Source organism: Lathyrus oleraceus, chromosome 5 (assembly GCF_024323335.1).
Source record: "Lathyrus oleraceus cultivar Zhongwan6 chromosome 5, CAAS_Psat_ZW6_1.0, whole genome shotgun sequence".
Taxonomy (NCBI): domain Eukaryota; kingdom Viridiplantae; phylum Streptophyta; class Magnoliopsida; order Fabales; family Fabaceae; genus Lathyrus; species Lathyrus oleraceus.
The window spans coordinates 401,216,327-401,235,922 of NC_066583.1; the positions used below are offsets into that span (position 1 = coordinate 401,216,327).

Genomic DNA, 19,596 nt, shown 5'->3' on the forward strand with positions numbered 1-19,596 from the left:
TCTTGCCACTTCCTCCTTGAGTTCTCTGTTTTCTTGCTCGAAGTGATCCATTAACTTTGAAGAGTTGGCTCTGGTGTAGTATCGGTGCTTTTGTTTGAAATAAATGAAGAACACAGAGTTAAACCACTAATCAAGAAGCCTGGAACAAAACCTGCTTATGCATATGATGCATGCAATGCTCGTGCTTATGATTTTATTTTTATCAGAGGAACTTTTAGAGATCTATTTGCAAATATTTGGAAAATACTAATCATTTAGACATATATGGAATAATCATATCAATAATATCTAGAAAAAATTTTACACCAAAGAAGTACAGTCTTGGTAACCAAATACAATACAAGAGAGAAGGAAAATGAACATCCTATGGAACCCTAGAAACAATCGTCCAAAGCTCTCGAGATCGAAAGATAAGATGCACGAAGCCTCTTCACCTCTCTCTCATAGGCTGCCTCCATATCTGCCTTCTCCTTGGCGAGCCGATCATACTTCCTCTTCCAAAACTTGGATGACTGAGGAAGAAGAGAAGTGACCACATCATCAGGCTCGTCGATAACCTGATGCTCCAGGAACTCTATCAAAGCATCCTTATCTCCGAGTTGCTGAAGTAGCTCCTCTCGCTCACGGACCCAAGCACGCGAACGGTCTTCATCTCTCAACTCCTCTACTCCTTGGTTAGGGAGGGTTGAAGGGCCAACCATAACCATAAGTGTAGGTCTCGGGTAGTCATAGGGCATACGGTACTCAGAAGCTCTCCTTCTAACCCACGAGGTATAGGGTTCCAAAGCAATACAATTCTTCGGACCAAGCTCTTTCCTTCCCTTCCTATGAATCTTGCGCCAAGCGCGAACCATTCTACCCTTCAAGTTTTGGGGATCTTTACCCTCTTGGAAGAACATTCCTTCTAACAAAATGTTATTAGGTTTATCCTTTAAGGGGAACCCAAGCTGACGACGTGCCAAAATAGGGTTGTAGTTAATCCCACCACATGTACCAAGAAGAGGCACATTGGAGAATTCACCACAAGAGTCAATAATTTGGACACCATCATACACACGGTTATACCAAAAGATATCATCATTAGTGAGAGACATAAGTCTCTTGGACCACCGTAGACATCCTTTGTTCTCCTTGAAGGCAAGCGTCTGTGGCAAGTGCGAAATAAACCACTTGTATAACAGAGGCAAACAGCACACAATGGTACCACCACCTTTTGCATTCCTCATATGCAAAGAGAAATAAGTGTCACCCAACAGAGTAGGAACGGGATTAAGAGTAGAGAAAATCCTAATGGCGTTCACATCCACAAAATTGTCGATGTTGGGGAATAACACTAGCCCATAGATGAGAAGTACAAATATGGCCTCAAAGGCGTCCTCACTCATGGCCTTCCCAAACATACTAGCTTGAGCAATGAGGAAATCAGATGGGAGACCTTGAATTCCACCTTTGGTAGTCATATGAGCACCAATAATAGATTCATCTATATGCAACAGATCAACAATCTCTTGGGAAGAAGGAACTCTCTCCAAGCCACTGAATGACAACTGATCTAAAATAGGTATACCCACAAGATAGGCATACTCCTCAAGTGTAGGCAAAAGTTGGAAATCCGGAAAAGTGAAGCAACGGTACAAGGGATCATAGAACTGTACCAACACACTCATCAGACCTTCATCCACCTGAGTAGCAAGAATAGACAGAAGCTTCCCATGGAGAGCTTTGAACTCCAAGGGGTCTAATACATAGGATGTCAAACTCCTTAACTCTTTCAAGTCGGGTTGTCTGAAACTGTACTTCTTCGTATTCCTTCTTTGCTTATCCATGTCTGGAAATTTGCAAATAGACCTCTTAAGTTCCTTGAAAATTTTCTCATTGTTGATGATATGGATGTGTATGAATGCATGAATGCATGGATGCAACAATCACACTCAAGGATCAAGCGAATCACACCACACAAAGGTCACGGGATGGATAAAGTCATCCTTAATATCAATCATCCATTTTGGTGGATTTTGGTTTACACCTTATAAACACCCAAGTTCCATTGATATTAAGGATATATGAGAATGGATCAACCGCGAATCAAGGGTTTGTTGCAAGTCACGAGCATGGAGTCTCGGTTAAGAACGACCCAAAGGGAGTGTACTATGGTTACACTTGACAATCATGTTCTACAAGAGGTTCCCATAGTCATCATCCCATCTTTCGGATATTATCGGATAAATGACTACTCGTATTCCAAAAATATTCTCAAGAGAGACTCTTATGAGTGTAGTATTGTGTAACAATCGTATCAAATCTTACATTTGAACGACCTTCGCGCTACGTACTAAAATAGGCCAAGATGGGCTAGGTAATCTAAGGTCCGTGGCTTCTAAGGCATATATTGGAAAGAGTAATGCCTAACCACAACTACTCGTGTGACATTATTGATCCCAACATAACCTCCACCAAGTGAATGGGCTTGCAAGTCAACTTGCTAAGGAATAACTCCACAGAAGTCAACAAGACTATGACATTCTCCTATCATAAGTGCACTCGAGTTCGGGTATAGAACTCATCTCACAAGAGACCACCAAGCACACAAGCAATTGATATATAAAGCAATTCATACATTACAAACAGTACAGTCATCCCAAATTTGCACAAAAATATGTCACAAATAATATAAGCATACAATACAACAAAGGTAAAAAGTAGGCAAAACCCACTAGGAAAGTCTATTTCTTCCCCAGCAGAGTCGCCACTTTTCTGTAGCGGGGTATTTGTTACCTTTAGATTTATTGAATAAATCAAAAGTAAATCATACAATTCGAGTCGCCACCGCACTTCTATTTATCCAAAGGAAAGGTTAGAAAGCGAACAAAAATCGAGAAGTTTTATCAAATCAAAAACTAATAAAAATGTCAGAGATCTGGGTAAGGGGGTTGGTTATGCAATGGGAAGGTTTTAAGCACCCAAAACATCCTTAGTACTCTAAGGGAACCCTTTTTACAAATGTTGTAAGGTAGGTTGGTATTTGTGAAAATATATTTGTGCAAACATGATTGGGGAGATGAGAAAAGAATATACAATTTATTTACAATTTTGTGTTTGAATGGATAAACCTATTGCCTACGTACCATCTTAAAAAGGTAGGATCAAAACCTCGTAGTTCGGGGTAAAAATCTCAAAATAAATTGGTGAATTGATTGGTCAAAAGCCTTAAGGTCTTTTGTTATCAAAGGGAGAAAACTCAACCCAAAACCACAAATCCACCATGTGAGGAGAGCTTCAACATGCTAGTGGGGGGTTAACCCTATAATAAGCATGGAAGACTTATAATCCAACACTAAGGATACAGGTGAGTATTATATCAACCTCTATGATAAATCAAACCTAATAGCTAATGTTTATGAAAAGCTTTAACATAAATGGTCATTGGAACCATAAAAAAAATTTGAGTGAGTTGTATTTACAAATGAAGAGTATTCACAAAATAAAGTCAAAGTTGACTTAAGATTCAATTCAAAATAAGTATTCTGAAAAGAGTTTAAAAAAAATCAAAGGCATAGTGCCTAGGTTTCTAATTTTAAAAGCAATGCTAATGTTTGCACAAAAAGTTTGGCTTGGGTTAGATTGGAGAGAAGAAGAGAAGGGCTAGGTCCTAAACATGCAAAGATGAGGGAAGAGAAATAAAACCACTTGGAGTTCCCTTCTTGAGATCATAAAGATGATCCAAGTTGCTCCTTTCCTTTGGACTTAGCAAGGAATAAGCAATTAACTCAATCAATCAAGCAAATAATCAATCAAGCTCCTAGGATCTTCCAATTTGGACTTGACTCTCTCATTTTGGATGCTCATGACAATGGTCCTTCTAATTAGCTCAAGTTTGGGATCCCTATCACAAGAACATACAAATCAAAAGGTTCCACAATGCAATAAAAAGAATGGACAAGAGTGAGTTTAGAATTAGGAGTCCTTTCAATTCATCTTTCAAGATTAAACAGTCTAAAGGCATGAGGCCTAGTTGCTCTTCAACATATTTTGCATTCTAAAGGCATGAGGCCTAGTTGCTCTTGAAACTCCATTTAGCATAGGTAAGGTCCTAAATCTAAGTCCTTTCTCCTTTTGCATTGGGTTCACACAAACAAAAACAAGACAAGCCCAAGGCAATAGTATATACACAATAATATGCTTAAGTGTGCAAAAGGCAAATGGCATAAACATAAACATGAGCTCAAGTGAGAAAAGGAAAAAGATAAATGAATTAATGAGCAAGAAATTAAATTGCATTAAAGTAAATTGCAAGAATTATATGCTTGAATTAAAAGTTAGTGATTAGTAGTTAGTGTTAGTGTGCCATAAGGCAATTTAGTGCTGTGTTAAGCAATCGTAAGTGGACTAATGTAGTAGTCACACCTATCTGAGGCTGGTCAATAAAACTATAGGCAAATAAACACAAGTTAGAGATCATGACTAGTAAGCCAAGCTCTTACAACTTACCATGCCAAAAGAAAAGAAGAATAACCTTGTAAGGATTTAGGTATTTTTCTTGACCAAGAAGCAACCTATCTTTAATGCAAAGCAATTCACTTGATCTTTGATTAAGATGAATTTGAGTTAGATCAAAGAAGGTTAAGCCTCTCATATGTCAAGGCTAACCACCAATCATTAACTCATTGGTCAAAAGAAAAGAAGAAGAAGAAGATGGAAATGGAATGTACATAATTGAAATTCAAATGACATAAGTAAAACACATTGATCAAACATTAATGGAATCAACATCAATCAATGGTAAACAGAAGTGAGATGAAGCTTAGAAGTCAAGAAATAACAAAAATATTTTTTGGTATTTTTTGGAAATAAAATAATACTTGAAATAAAATGAACAAATAAAGGTCAAACTTCAAATCCAATTCAAATCAACTTGGAAAAGTCCAATTGGATCATCATAAGTATAACATGGTCAAACAAGGTTTGACAAAAGTTTTCACCATTTTTTGAAAACAGAAACTAATTTTAAACAATTAAAAATGGAGAAAAATAACATAATTGGACTAAAATCTCAAATAAATTTCAAATCAATTAAGAAATTGATGAGAATATTTTTCATAGATCCATCATTATCCAAAGATGTTAAGAAAATATTTTGGGCATTTTTGAATATCAAAAAGTATTTTAAATGAATTAAAAACAATCAGAAATGAAATAATTCACAAAAAATATTAAATTGAATCACAAAAATAATTAATAATCATTTTTAGAAACTAGAATTCAAGAGAATTTTTTTGCAATTGGTCCCATATTTTTGTGATTCCAAATAAAGAAGTTATAAATTTTTAAAATAAAATGAAATAAAAGAAAATTAAAACAGAAATTAAAAATAGCAAAAATCCTGAGGCATCAGATCCACTTCATTAATTGACGTGGCTGATCTGGTGGATGGGAAGCGCGCGCGCATGGTGAACCTTGGTCAACCGCGAAACACATTGCATTAAATAAAGTCAATCAAACCAAAAGCCAAGATTAGATCTGGAAGAGTGAACCCAGGGGCTCAGTTCAAACGCGTGGGGACGGTGGTGTACACCACCGTCTTCTCCAGCGAGAAGGCTAGTTTCGGCCACATGTTGCAGGTTTTTAAACCTCTACCAAAACGCGCGATCTATACATTATTCGAAAGCTGGGGTGATGTACATCATCTCTGTAACCTTAATTTCCACTCAAGATCCCTATAGAGAAAGAAATCTGAGATAGAAAAATGAGGTGTTCAATCTGAACTTGTTCAATTCACAAAATTAAGATCACAAATCAATTGCCTCTCACATGAGGACTTCAGAGATGCCAACCAATACAAAAAATGCCCAATATCCAAAGAGATTCGAACGAAAATAGTTGGAGGGAAAACCTTTGAAGTGCAGTTTGTATGAGCTTGATCCAATCCAAATCTTTAGTGCAGCTTGATCTTGAAGTAACAAGAAAGCAAGGCTAAGGAATTTGAAGCTGAAGATCAACCAAGGAAGTTGAAATTCAAGCTTGAAAAATGGAGAAAAAATTCAGAATTCCTTTAGTGAAGGGTTGGGGATTCAGTTGCGCAGAGCTTCAGGCGCCTTTAGGTTGGTTTTCAAGTGAAGCAAGCATGTGTATTTATAGCCAAGGCTGATGCAATGCAATGAAGAACTCGTGTGTGCATGAGCTTGGGTCCTCCATGCATGGGCCTGTACAGGCGCATGTGAGGCCCAAACTCAATTGCATTTGAGTGCTGAACACTAATGAATGAAGTTTGGATGTGCAAATGGCAAGGCAATGTAGTGTGCAAGATGATTTCACATGTTATGCATAATTGGACCTAAAACTTCACCTCTTCGAAAATGCCATTTGCAAAATTGAAATATAGGCATGTGGGTAATGGTTGGAAAGGTCTTGACATGAGGAAAAATTTATGTTGAGCAAAAATCCATTTGGAGTTGGGAAAATATTGAAAACTGGCCATGAAGTTCAATGTACAAAACATGTATATGGAAAATTTACCAAAATGGACCAACTTCAAGCCCTTCTGTTTCAATGATGCAAGTCTCAAATGACAAAACCTTCAACATCAAAGTTGTAGATCGTTTCTAGAAAATCAATTTGGACTTAAATTTTGCATCATTTGGAGTTTTGATGAGAAAGTTATGGGCACTTGAAGTTGGACTTTTTCACATTTCAATGACTTTGGTCCAAAGTGACCTATAATGTTTTGTATTATAACATGTGTTTCTTTTAGGATTATGAAATTTTGTCCAACATAACAATTTAAGTAGACATCTTAAAATTTCCAATGCACTTGGTCTCACATCAAAATCATAAAAAAATGAAGGAGTTAGGTCCTTGGGAAGTTGACCCAAATTTAGGGTTTCAGTCAAAATGACCTATAATGTTTTGAAATTAATGATGACCTTCCAAGTTTCAAATGAAATTTTGATGAACATGAAAGTTGTTCATATGGTTCTTAAGAACATATTTTATCTTGGGGTCATCATCATTTGAAAAACACATCAAAAGTTAGGTCTCAATGGATTTCAAAATAGTCAGATGATTTGACTGATCAACTTCTCAAGTCCAAACTTCAAATATTGATGAAAAAATGATTGAGGACACTCACATAGGCTCATATATGCATAAAATTATGAATTAAATAACTTCCCTTGATTTTATTTGATCATAGGTTGAGGTTGCTTCATGAGTAAGGCACAATCAATGCACTGTTGAATTAGGGTTCCTTGGGAAACAATCCTCAAGCCCTTTGGTTTATCTTGATCAAATTGACAAATTGATATACTTGGGAGACATCTATGATGATTAAGAGCTTTGGGAACCATTTTCATGTTTGCTTTCCTCCTCATCTGGCCATTTCAATAAACATAGGGGCCTCCTAGGAGCCTTGGATCACATGACTGCTTGAGCTTCAAAACAAAGTTAGTGACATATTTTGTGCTTTTAGTTAGTAAACAAAATGAGAAAAGCAATAATATAAAATTTAAGCATGCTTGGTGGTCTCAAACCAACTCACACAAGTCCCAACCCTAGGGTAAATGAGCCAAGATGTTATGATCCTTGAGGCAAATGCAATGAGCAATGATATGATGCCATGAGGGATCTTAGGGTTAAAATTAGGGTCTTACAGCCTTATACCAACATCTCTGGTGAAGTCATTGCGGACTTGTTCAGAGAGGCCTTTCAATTTGAAGGCTTCAGAGGTCATCCATCTGATCACTCTGTTCTAGTGGATCCTTACTACAGAGGGAACATCACTGATGCTAGAGTTGATAGACAGAGACTTGATCTTCTCCACTGAAGACTCTGCAAAAACAATTATTGCTTCTTCTAATGAGGGGAAAGCAGTTTCTGGTTCAGAGTTAGAGGCTGAGGAGGATGGAGGGTTTGATTGGTATCACCTGGATTTTGAATGGGAGTGATGGTGGCAACAGAGGTTGGTGGTGGGGGAATAGCAGAGGGAGATGGTGTTGTTTATTCAGGTTGTGGATTTGGTTGAGGTTCAGATGGTAAGGGTATTGGTTGTTCAGGATATGGATTAGGTTGTTGTGCAGGTGGTGGTGTTTGTTGTTGGTCTGATGGAGGTGGATTTTGTTGTTCAAGGGGTGGGGAAGTGACTTCAGGTTCAGGTTCAGTTTGTGATGGCTGTTGAGAGGCCAGAGCACGAGCTTGAAGCTGAGCTAGAGTGGGGGTTTGAGGGTCAGAAGGTTCGTTATTAGATGAAAGGATATAGTATGATGGGGATGAAGGTGAGGATGATGATGATGAGGTAGTTTCCTTCAGCATTTCTGCTTTAGAAACGGGTAGTGTGGTGGTTACAAAGTTGAATTTGAGAGATGGTGGGTTAGAGGTTCTGGTGGTTGAGGGTGGTGTTTCAGATGAGGTGTAGATGGGAGTGGTTTAGGGAAGATAAGAAGCAATAGGCTTAAGTTTTACAGAGCGGGAAAGAGGTATAGACTTACTTGGAGAGTCAGCCAGAGGGACTGGAGGTCTTGACCCAGAAGTTTCTCCCAGCTTTGCCTTCTTCGCCTTCTTGGACTTGCCAGATGGCTCCCGTTGTCTCTTCATGAAATTTGGTGGATGCTCTAGTAGCCAATCCACTGAGAACTCAGAAATGTCCACCCCTTGGTTTTCCATATCCTGCAAGTAGTGTGCCACCACTTCTGGATGGTCAATCTTGGAGAAGAGATAGAGATCGTTGGGAATCTTCCTCTGATCCTTGAGTGCTTCCCAGGAAGTGTCTTGAGTAGGCTTGATTCTGACTTGCTCAATTACCCCCATACTCTTCAGAATCTGAGCATTCAGAGGTCTCCCAATGTCAACTGTGACATCCTCCATTAGATTATGACGAATCAGGTGATCCACCAACCCACTCTAGATCAGAACATCCGAGATGAGTCTCCCCAGAGGGATGTAGGTTCTGGGCTTCAGATTATTTCTTGTATCTTTGACAGAGTCTCTGAGATACTTGAAAAGCAGCGCTGGAAGATTCAGTTTCATCCCCTTGTGGAGGCAGTAGAGGATGCACTTTTGATCTGTGTTGATGTAGTCAGAAGAGTTTGATGCAGGACGGTGGTGGATGGTGCCCAGGATAATCTTCATGCGGACGTGGAGATTCTGATGAAGTTCTTTGTTCTTGGAGTGTTTGCCCTCAACATTTTGTTGAAAGATAGTGGGGGCGATTTCTTGGGACAAGTATTTTGCCCTAGGATTGATGTTGTAGATTCTTCTTCCTCCTGTCATTTCCATATTCAGAAGGGAGGCAATTGATTTCTCAATGATGACTATTTTGACTTTGAGAACGTGAGAGATGATATAGTGATCATCTGAGTCTGCGAACTGCCAGAACTCCTTCACCAAATATGTGTACACAGGTCCGTAGAGTCTCTGAAAGTAGGTTTCCCACCCTTGCATTCTTAACTCCTCAGTGAGGTCTACGCCATTTTTTTTCTTCATATTTTCGAAATCCACCAGCGATTTGCACAGTACCTCAAGCTTCTCAAATGGTGTTGCAAGATGTCTGTGAGGTTCACGGCCAAGAATGTGGGGTTCCCTGTAGATGAGGGTTGAGACAACGCTAGTAGTTGCAGTTGTTTGTTGAGTAGAAATGGGTGTTTGATCTGTTGAATCCATCTGTTGTGAGTAGTTATAGACAGATTGTTATTGAGCATCCATGTAGAACAATGTTGAAGATGAAGGTTTAAACAAAGAACTTGTTGAAGATGAAGGTTTAAACAAAGAACTTGTTGAAGATGAAGGAATCCTTGAAAAAGATGATGAAAAACTGAGAGAGAGAGAGGGTTTGTGTAGGGCGTGAGTGTAAAGTGTGAGCTTGTGATGAGTGAAATGTATTTATACCTAAATGGATGCATGCAAAACGACAGCATTAGAAGTAGTTTAGATGTTAAAAATTAAATAAAGCATGTTATCCAAGTTTACACGCTTAGGGGAGAAATGATTACAGCCCATGATGGAGGTCTAATCCCCAAATCAGCATACTGTTCGAGGAGATTTCAAGAGTATGTCTCTTGATTTCTGCTAGACAGCTGTCTAGAAGATTCAAGGTCAGACGCATGATGCCCCGCGTGTTGATTTATCTGATCTTTAGGAATACCAAAGGGTTGGGTCCTGAGGATTTCTGATTCAGATGACTCCTAACTGGTAGAAGCATCAGAGTCAAATCTAAATACCAGATGTTTAGTTCAGAATCTTATTTTGCTATTTCAGAGAAACACATTTATTCTGGACAGATCTGAATGTTCAAAATTTTCAAAATAAAAGAGAATTTGTCTTCAGCGAGGGGTTTAGTAAAGATGTCATCCCATTGATGGTTTGTATCAATAAATTTTAAAGATATTACCCCTTTCTGAACATAGTCTCTAATGAAGTGATGTTTTATTTCTATGTGCTTAGCTCTGGAATGCATGATAGGATTCTTACTTAAACAAATGGAAGAAGTATTATTACAGAAGATAGGAACATTACTCTCAAAGATCAGAAGGTCTTCAAGTTGATTTTTCATCCAGAGCATCTGAGTAGTGCAGAGTGACGCTAATATATATTCTACTTCTGCAGTGGACAGAGCTATAGTTGATTATCTTTTGTTGGCCCATGATATAAGATTATTTCCCAAAAACTGACAGTTCCCAGATGTACTTTTATGTTCTATTCTATCCCCTGCGTAATCTGCATCACAATAACCAGAGAGCCTATACTATGATGTTTTCTCATACATCAGGCCAAGGTTAGGGGTTCCTTTCAGATACCTGAGGATTCTTTTAACAACTGTTAAATGAGATTCCCTAGAATCTGATTGAAATATGGCACACAGACATACACTAAACAGAATATCAGGGTGTGTAGCCGTTAGATAGAGAATAAAGCCTATCATACCATGATAGAGCTTCTGACAAACCTTCTGGCTAGTTTCTTCTTTCTCCAGAGTGCAGGTTGGATGCATTGGTGTCTTAGCAGGTTTGCATTCAGCCATTTTGAATTTCTTCAGAATGTCTTTTATGTACTTACTTTGATATACGTAGGTAGGTTCTGAGGCTTGATTGATTTGAATCCCTAGAAAGAACTTTAGTTCTTGCATTAAGCTCATTTCAAATTCTACCTGCATTAGCTCAGAGAATTCTTGACATATAGAGGGGTTAGCTGAACCAAAGATAATGTCATCAACATATCCTGGCATATCATGAGATCATTTCTAATGTTTTTACAGAAGAGTGTAGAGTCAACCTTTCCTCTAATAAAATCATGTTCCAGAAGAAAGTTACTTAATCTTTCATACCAAGCTCTAGGAGCTTGTTTTAGTCCATACAGTGATTTCTTTAGTTTAAAAACGTGTTCTGGACATTTAGAGTTTTCAAAACCTAGAGGTCGATTGACATATACTTCTTCTGATATATAACCATTAAGGAATGCACTCTTGACATCCATCTGATATAGTTTGATGGAATGATTTACAGCAAATGAAACAAGTAAGCAAATAGATTCTAACCCGGCGACTGGGGCAAAGGTTTCATTGTAGTCAATGCCTTCTTGTTGACTGTAACCCAGTGCTACCAGTCGTGCTTTGTTTCTAACCATTTCTCCCTTTTCGTCCAGTTTGTTTCTGAACACCCATCTAGTTCCAATAATGTGAGTTCCTTTAGGCTTTGAGACGAGATCCCGGATGTCATTCTTTGAGAATTGATCTAGTTCTTCTTTCATAGCCAGAACCCAGTCATTGTCTTGAAGTGCCTCATCATAGGAAGTAGGCCTGATCAGAGATACTAGTCCTATTGGAGTTTCTTCAGATACTTTAAATGTTGACCTAGTTCTGACAGGTTCTGAAGGTGAGAAAAACAAGAAAGGGGGGTTTGAATTGTTTTAGAAAATAAAAGCTTTTTCAAAAAATAAGAACACACAAAATTTTATACTGGTTCTCTTAGAAAACAAAGCTACTCCAGTCCACCCGGCCAAGGTGATTTCGCCTTTAAAAAGGACTTAATCCACTAATCTTGAAAGATTATACAACCAAACGTCTAAGAGAATGATCTCTTAGTCCTCTCAAGTATACAGACTACGCAGAGTCACTTGAGGAACAAAAACAATTTTAGCAAAATAAAATTGTAATAGAAGGTGCTTCTAAGAGTAAGCAAGTATTACAGCAAAATATTTGAGCAAGAGTTTTCACGTATGAGCAGCAGCTCGTGAGAATTGAGAGAGAATATGAATGACTTTTTCTGTGCGTTGTTGTTGTATCTCTCAATGAGGTAGGCTGTCCTTTATATAGTAGTGAGAAGGATCGTTGGAGTGATGACAGAATATTGGTCTTTGATGAGCATTCAATGTCATTACTTCTGTGTTTCTTGCCATAACCATTTTGTCTCCCTGAATAACTTCTTTCTTAAAATACTTCCTTTCCATATTGAGAAGTTCCTTCCGTTACTCTTTCTGGATTTGGTGAATCTTCATCAGAGTCTTGTTATATCGGAGTCATGCGTCAGAAGGAGATTATGTCAAAGTTTCATCAGAGCTTCTCAGAGTACTAGTCTTTTAGATCATCAGAACTAAGACCAGTAGTTGTTAGAGCTTCTGGTTTCTTTTTACTGTCTTGCTTTGCTCAGATTCAGAACTTCTTGGGCGCACTTCTTCCTCAGATGCGTCTGATCTTCTAGCACTTTGTATCTGATCAGTGTTTGTATCTGATAAAATGATTAGAGTCCTTTGTTGCTGTTCAGAGTCCTGCACACTTAGAAAAAGTTCGTTAGGGTGCCATTTTTGGTTTCATCCTTTGTTATCATCAAAATCCTGGAATTCTATTGTAGAACTAATTTTGTTCTTACAATTTCCCCCTTTTTGATGATGACAAAACAGTTTTAATTCAGAGATGAAACATTTAGATAAGAGTTTTTAGATCAGATGGAAGTGAGCTCCCCCTAAGATAAGAGTTCAGAAGTTCTTATCGGACCTTCCATGATATGGAGTTTCTAGCTACTCTCCTGCAAAATTCTAAGTTAAGAAGATTAGACACAATGTTTGTAGAGTTCTGATAGGAGTTAGATATGTTTTCATCAGAGCTGTTTTTAGTTCTCCCCCTTTTTGTCAGAATAAAAAAGACTTAGTGAAAATGACAGCGCAAAAAGATATATAGATATATTCATAAAGCAGGTACAGAAGCCAGAAACTTAGACAACACACAAGAATGCAGAAAACAACAAGCAAATCAGAGCAATAAGCAAAAGGAAAATAACACATAATCAAGTCCTAGGTGCCTAAGGGTTTGGGGGTGGAGGCATCCTTTGGAGCAGCTAGGTCAGCAGATTCTGAATATCAACATTTACTGAGTCCTGTTGATCCAATCTGGCTCGGACTTCCTGCTGTTCTTTCTAAAGTTCTTCAAGAGTCTTTAGAACCAGAGGGACAAAAGTGGAGGACTCCCCCTGAGTCAGAGCATCCTGTTCTACCCTGGTGGCAGAATCTTCAGCTAGGTGTGCTTCAGCTTCAGCGGCAGCTTTGGCTTGTGCTTCAGCTTCAGCGGCAGCAGCGGCATCAGCTAGAGCTTTGACTTCAGCTTCCTTGATCCTTTGCAATTATGCTTGCTTGGCTTTCTCTTCCGCTTCTTTGCGTGCTCGCTCCTCAGCTTCTCTGGCTAGGCGCTCCTAAAGTCTAATCTCAGCGTCTTTGATGAAGTCGTTGCGGACTTGCTCAGAGAGGCCCTTCAGCTTAAAGGCTTCAGAGGTCATCCAACTAATCACTTTGTTCCAATGTGTCCTTACAGCGGAAGGATCGTCACTGATGCCAAAGTTGATGGTCAGAGACTTGACCTTGTCAACTGAAGCTTCTGCAAACACCATTATTGCTTCCTCAAGGGTTGGAAGGGTGTTTTCAGGTTCAGAGGCTAGGGGTGGAGAAGTGGGATGGCTTAGGTTGAGTGTGGGAGTTTTTGGTTTAGAGGATGTATTTGGTGGGGGTATATCAGAGTTGGGTGGTTGTGTTTCAGCGTGAAATATTTCAGATGGTGGAGGTTCAGATGTGGTTGTGTTTGGTTCTTCTGTGGGTGATGAGGTGACTTCTGGTTTAGGTATGGATTGTGTTGGCTGTTGAGAGGCCAGAGCACGTGTTTGGAGCTGAGCTAGAGCTAGGGAGTGAGGGTCAGATGGTTCAGTATCTGAGGAAAGGTTATAGTAGGGTGGTGATTCTAGAAAGGAAGATGAAGAGGGTGAGGTTGTTTCGTTTAGCATTTCTGCTTCCGAAAGAGGTAGAGAGGTGGTGGCTAGGTTAAATTTTTGAGAGGGTTGGTTAGATGGTCTGGTGGTTGAGGGAGGAGTTTCTGAGTTGGTGTATATGGGTGTTGGTTGAGGGATAGAGGAAGCAATAGGCTTAAATTGTACAGAAGGAGGGAGAGAAATAGACTTACTAGAAGATCCAGTTAGAGGTACTAGAGGTATTGATCCAGAGGATTCTCCCAGCTTCGCTTTCTTCGCATGCTTCGCCTTCTCAGATGGTCCTCGTGGTCGTTTCATGAAGTCTGGAGGGCGTTCTAGTAGCCAGTCTAAGTTGAAGTCTGAGAACTCAACTCCTTGTTTTCGCAGATCATCTAAGTAATACATGACTACCTCTGGAGGGTCGATCTTTAAGAGCAGATAGAGTTCGTTTGGAATCTTTCTCTGATATTTAAGAGCGTCGCAAGAGGTGTCCAAAGTAGGTTTGACCCTTACTTTATTCAGGATCCCCATGCTCTTCAGATTGCGGGCGTTCATAGCTCTTCCAGTGTCGATGATCACGTCTTCCATAAGTCTGAAAGTAATCAGATGATCTACGAGATACTTGAAGAGGAGTTCCGGAAGGCAGAGCTTCAGACCCTTGTGGATGCAGTACAGGATGCACTTCTGGTCTGTGTTGATATAATCTGAGGAGTTGGAAGCTGGGCGATGATGGATGGTGCCCAAGATGATCTTCAGCCAGACCCGGAGGTTCTGATGTAGTTCCTTGTTCTTGGAGTGTTTGCCTTCAGCGTTCTGTTTGAAGATAGTTGGATTAATCTCATGGGATAGATATTTTGCCCTAGGATTAAAGTTATAAATTCTTCTTCCTCCATCTTTCTCCATGCCCAGAAGAGTAGCAATGGACTTCTCAGTGATCACCATCTTGACTCCCAGGACATAGGAGACAATGTAGTGATCGTCAGCGTCAGCGAATCTCCAGAGTTCCTTAACCAGGTTTGTGTAAACTGGATCATAAAGACGTTGGAAGTAGTTTCCCCAACCTTGATTCTTCAGTTCTTCAGTGAGGTCAACACCGTTCCTTCGCATGTTTTCAAAATCCACCAGTGATTCACACAAAACTTCCAATTTCTTAAAAGGTGTTGCAAGGTGGATATGAGGCTCACGATCAAGAATGTGAGGTTCTTTGTAGATGGGAGTGGAGACGACACCGGTAACCACTGGGTTTGGAGTGCTTGAACTTGGAGCTTGCTCGTTGGAATTCATCTGTTGAGAGAAGTTATACACTGATTGTTGTTGAGAATCCATGAATGTTGTTGATGAACTGAGTTGAACGTTGAAGAACTTGAATGCACGCTGCAGGAATGCCTTGAGGGAGAAAAGAACTTGCAAGGAGGTTAAGAGTGTTTGTGTGAGTGAAAAGTGTGCAATGTACGAAGAGAAGAGTTTAAATACCCAAATTAGGGCGCATGCAAAACGACACACAAAACATGAGTTTAGCACAAAAACCAAGTATGCACGTTAGAGGGAGAATGATTACAGCTCATAAATGATGTCTAATCCCAACAGTCAGTACACTGCTTGAGGAGATCTCAAGAGACTGTTTCTTGATTACTGCTAGACAGCTGTCTAGAAGTTCCAAGGTCAGACGCAAGGTGCTCCACGTGTTTGCTCTATCTGATATTCAGGAATACCAAAAGGTTGGTTCCTGGAGATTTCTAACTCAGATGACTTCTAACTTGGTAGGTGTAACAACCTAATTCTAGTATTTATTTATTATACTATTATTATTATATTTTATTTTAATTATGTGGAGTGTTAATTAATTAATTGATTGTTAGGTAGTATAATAATTGATTATATTAATTAATTTGGTGTGTTAATTAATTATTTAGTTGATATGAGATATAATTAAATAATTGTATTAATTAACTTAGTGTGTATGTGGTGTTAGTTTAATTTAATAGAACTAATTAGAGATATTTAAATATTAGGTCTTATTGGGCTTATTAATTAAATTAGAAGTATCATGCTTTAAGCCCAAATAGAATACTAGTATATAAAGGGGAGGAGAGTGAGAATTAGGATTCAATTGATCATTTGACAGCAATAGAGAAAGAGAAGAGGAAAAGTGAGGAGAAGAGGGGAAGAACAAGAGAGGAGCTAGGGTTTCCAGAAAATTGAAGAGGTAAGGGGGGAATCCTTATTATTATGGGTTAGTATGATTGGGTCAATGGGTAGATGTATGTTTAGGTTAAAATCCCTAATTTTGTATGGTTGTTTGGAATTGTTAAATTTTGATGAATATTCTTGATTTGTGGTGGTTTAATTGTGTTAAAATTGTAAATTAACCTTACATAATTAGAGTATTGTATGAATTATAATTTTCTGAACGTGTGGCTTTTTACGGAATCGAAATCAGAGGTCCGAAAGTCCTCCAACGATGAAAAACGCAGGAAATTCTGCATTCTGTTTTGTGTTAACGCAGGAATAGCATTCTGTTTTTACGTTAACCGGTTAACCAAAGGCGTTAACTGGTTAACACTGTTGAAAACCTGTTAAATTTGTATTTTGTCTTGCGTTAATCGGTTAACCAAATGCGTTAACCGGTTAACACTGTTGAAAATTGCCGAGAAGTGTGTTCTATTTTGCGTTAAACGATTAACCATATGCGTTAACCGGTTAACACTGTTTGAAAAGTGAAAATTGATATTTTAAATGTTGTATTCGTTTTGGAATGGAATCTAGGTGTGCGTATTTGATAATTAGCCTATATTTGTGAATGATATATTGTTATGAATGTGTATATGTACCATTGGTGGATTTGTGAATGATATATTGTTATGAATGTGTATAAGTACCATTGGTGGATTGTGAATGATATATTGTTATGAATGTGTATATGTACCATTGGTGGATTGTGAATGATATATTGTTATGAATGTGTATATGTACCATTGGTGGATTTGTGAATGGTGTATTTGTTATGAATGTGTATATGTACCATTGGTGGATAATTCATAGAGTTGAATTATGGTGATATGTGGAATGTTAAGATGGTAGAGATGATCTTAATTGCATATGTGTTGGTATTTGTACATTCATTCATGGCATGGTCGGCTTCATTGTGGAAGCGGTGAAACTGTGGGTTCACATAGACGGTGATCCTTAATTGGAAATAGACGTAGCACATGTTGATCCTTAATTGGAAATAGGCGTGGTAGATAGAGGGTGATCCTTAATTGGAAATAGACGTAGCACACGTTGATCCTAAATTGGAAATAGGCGTGGTAGATAGACGGTGATCCTTAATTGGAAATAGACGTAGCACACGTTGATCCTTAATTGGAAATAGGCGTGGTAGATGTAGCACGCGTTGATCCTTAATTGGAAATAGGCGTGGTAGTGGCTTTGATCTTGTCCGGATCGGAAGCATGGCTTGGATTCTAGATATTGAATCGGAAAGCGGTGAAACGTTGGGTTCACATTGCGGTACCATATGCATAGAGTCACATGTCTTGCATTGAGTCACATTAGAGTTATGTGATAATCGAGTGTATGCATTATTGTGATTGTGATGTGTGTATGAGATATGGTAATTGAATTTGATGATGCTTGGATACATAACTTGACAACATATGTGATTACGTGATAATTGTAGTTATGTGTATATTTGAGAATATAATATTGGATTTTAATATTGTACTCCTTGAGTTTTATGGATGTTTGAAACATGTGAAATAGATGTTGGTGAATATTATTTACATGGTTATATGAAGTGTGATGAATTCCTGTAATTGTTGATTTAATCATTGTGCTTGATTATACTTCTTCATAATGATTTGGAATTCTCACCCTTTCTGTTTGAATGTTACCTTTACACGGGTATCGCGCAGACACTCAGGAGTAGTAGCACTGAAGTAAGTGGACGGTAGCTCGCTCGAGATTAGCTGGAGAGTTCCCGTATTTTAGTTTGAAGACTAGGTAATGAGTCAATGCTCTGGTCATGTAACACTGGGTAGATTAGTAGTATTGAACTAGTATCCTATTTGGATAAGTATTATGTTATTACTTGCGAACATGCTTAATTGCAATTGCTGTTGAGAGGCCATAGTGCCAAATATTCTGATTATGGTTTCAGTTTATTTTGAAGAGATTATTGAGAGATGATCATGGTATGGGACATGGATCATTTGATGAAATGCATGAGTATTCATTATTTTCCGCTGCGAACGCATATTCTTGAATATTCATGATAAGTGAAATGTGTTATTTAAATGACCAGGTGTATTGTATATTGATGATGAATGAGGTTTGGTTTTTGAAAGCTTTTAGTTTTTGAAAACGTCGATGTGACACCCTTTTGCTTATATGCGTGCTTATTTACTCTGATTATATGTTAAGTATTTTGGGGTAGAAAAAGGGGTGTTACATTAGTGGTATCAGAGAAGGCGGTCCGTCTGGCCAGGTTGTTTAATTATGTTTGTTCCCTAGTATGCGACATGTGTGTGAGAACATTGTCGATGCTTGTTTTATTTTCCATTGGCAGGTTGGGAATGAAATAAGTGGGGGAGAAGCGTCTTCTTCTCTTGGATGTTCCAATTGTATCAAGCTTGGACATTATGTGGTTGCATGCAAGAGTGCAGTGTTGGCTAGTTAAACTGTTTCGAGAAGACGGTTATTTTTCCTGAGGATGGTGCTAAGGAAGATTGGTTTGTGTCTGCTAAGCAAGTTGATGTATCGGTGCAAGATGGTGCCGAGTTGTTTATGTTGTTGGCAACTTTGGATATTTGTGAGAAGAGGACGATTGAAGAATTGCCAATAGTTTGTGAGTTTGCGGAGGTATTTCCGGAAGATATAAGTGATTTACCGCCGGAACGTGAGGTTGAGTTTTCGATTGATTTAGTTCCTGGAACTAGTCCTGTATCGATGGCTCCCTATAGGATGTCTGCTTGTGAGTTGAAGGAGTTGAAGAGTCAACTGGAAGACTTGCTCGAGAAGAAGTTTATTCGTCCTAGTGTGTCGTCGTGGGGTGCACCTGTTCTGTTGGTCAAGAAGAAAGAAGGTTCTATGAGATTATGTGTTGATTATAGGCAACTGAATAAAGTGACGATTAAGAACAAGTATCCACTTCCGAGGATTGATGATCTGATGGATCAGCTGGTTGGAGCTTGTGTGTTTAGCAAGATTGATTTGAGGTCTTGGTATCATCAAATTCGTGTAAAGGCTGAGGATATCCAGAAGACTGCCTTTCGGACAAGGTACGGTCACTACGAGTACTCCGTGATGCCTTTTGGTGTGACTAATGCACCTGGTGTATTTATGGAGTATATGAATAGGATTTTTCATGATTATCTGGATAAGT

General features: G+C 38.7%; 1 protein-coding gene across 1 annotated transcript; it reads right to left on the reverse strand.

The window, feature by feature from the left end:
• Positions 1 to 13,667: 13,667 nt before the first annotated feature.
• On the reverse strand, positions 13,668 to 14,801 carry LOC127081033 (proline-rich receptor-like protein kinase PERK10). Its single transcript, XM_051021324.1, has one exon. It carries the CDS (start codon positions 14,799 to 14,801, stop codon positions 13,668 to 13,670), a length of 1,134 nt encoding a protein of 377 aa, XP_050877281.1.
• Between the last annotated feature and the right edge of the window lie 4,795 nt (positions 14,802 to 19,596).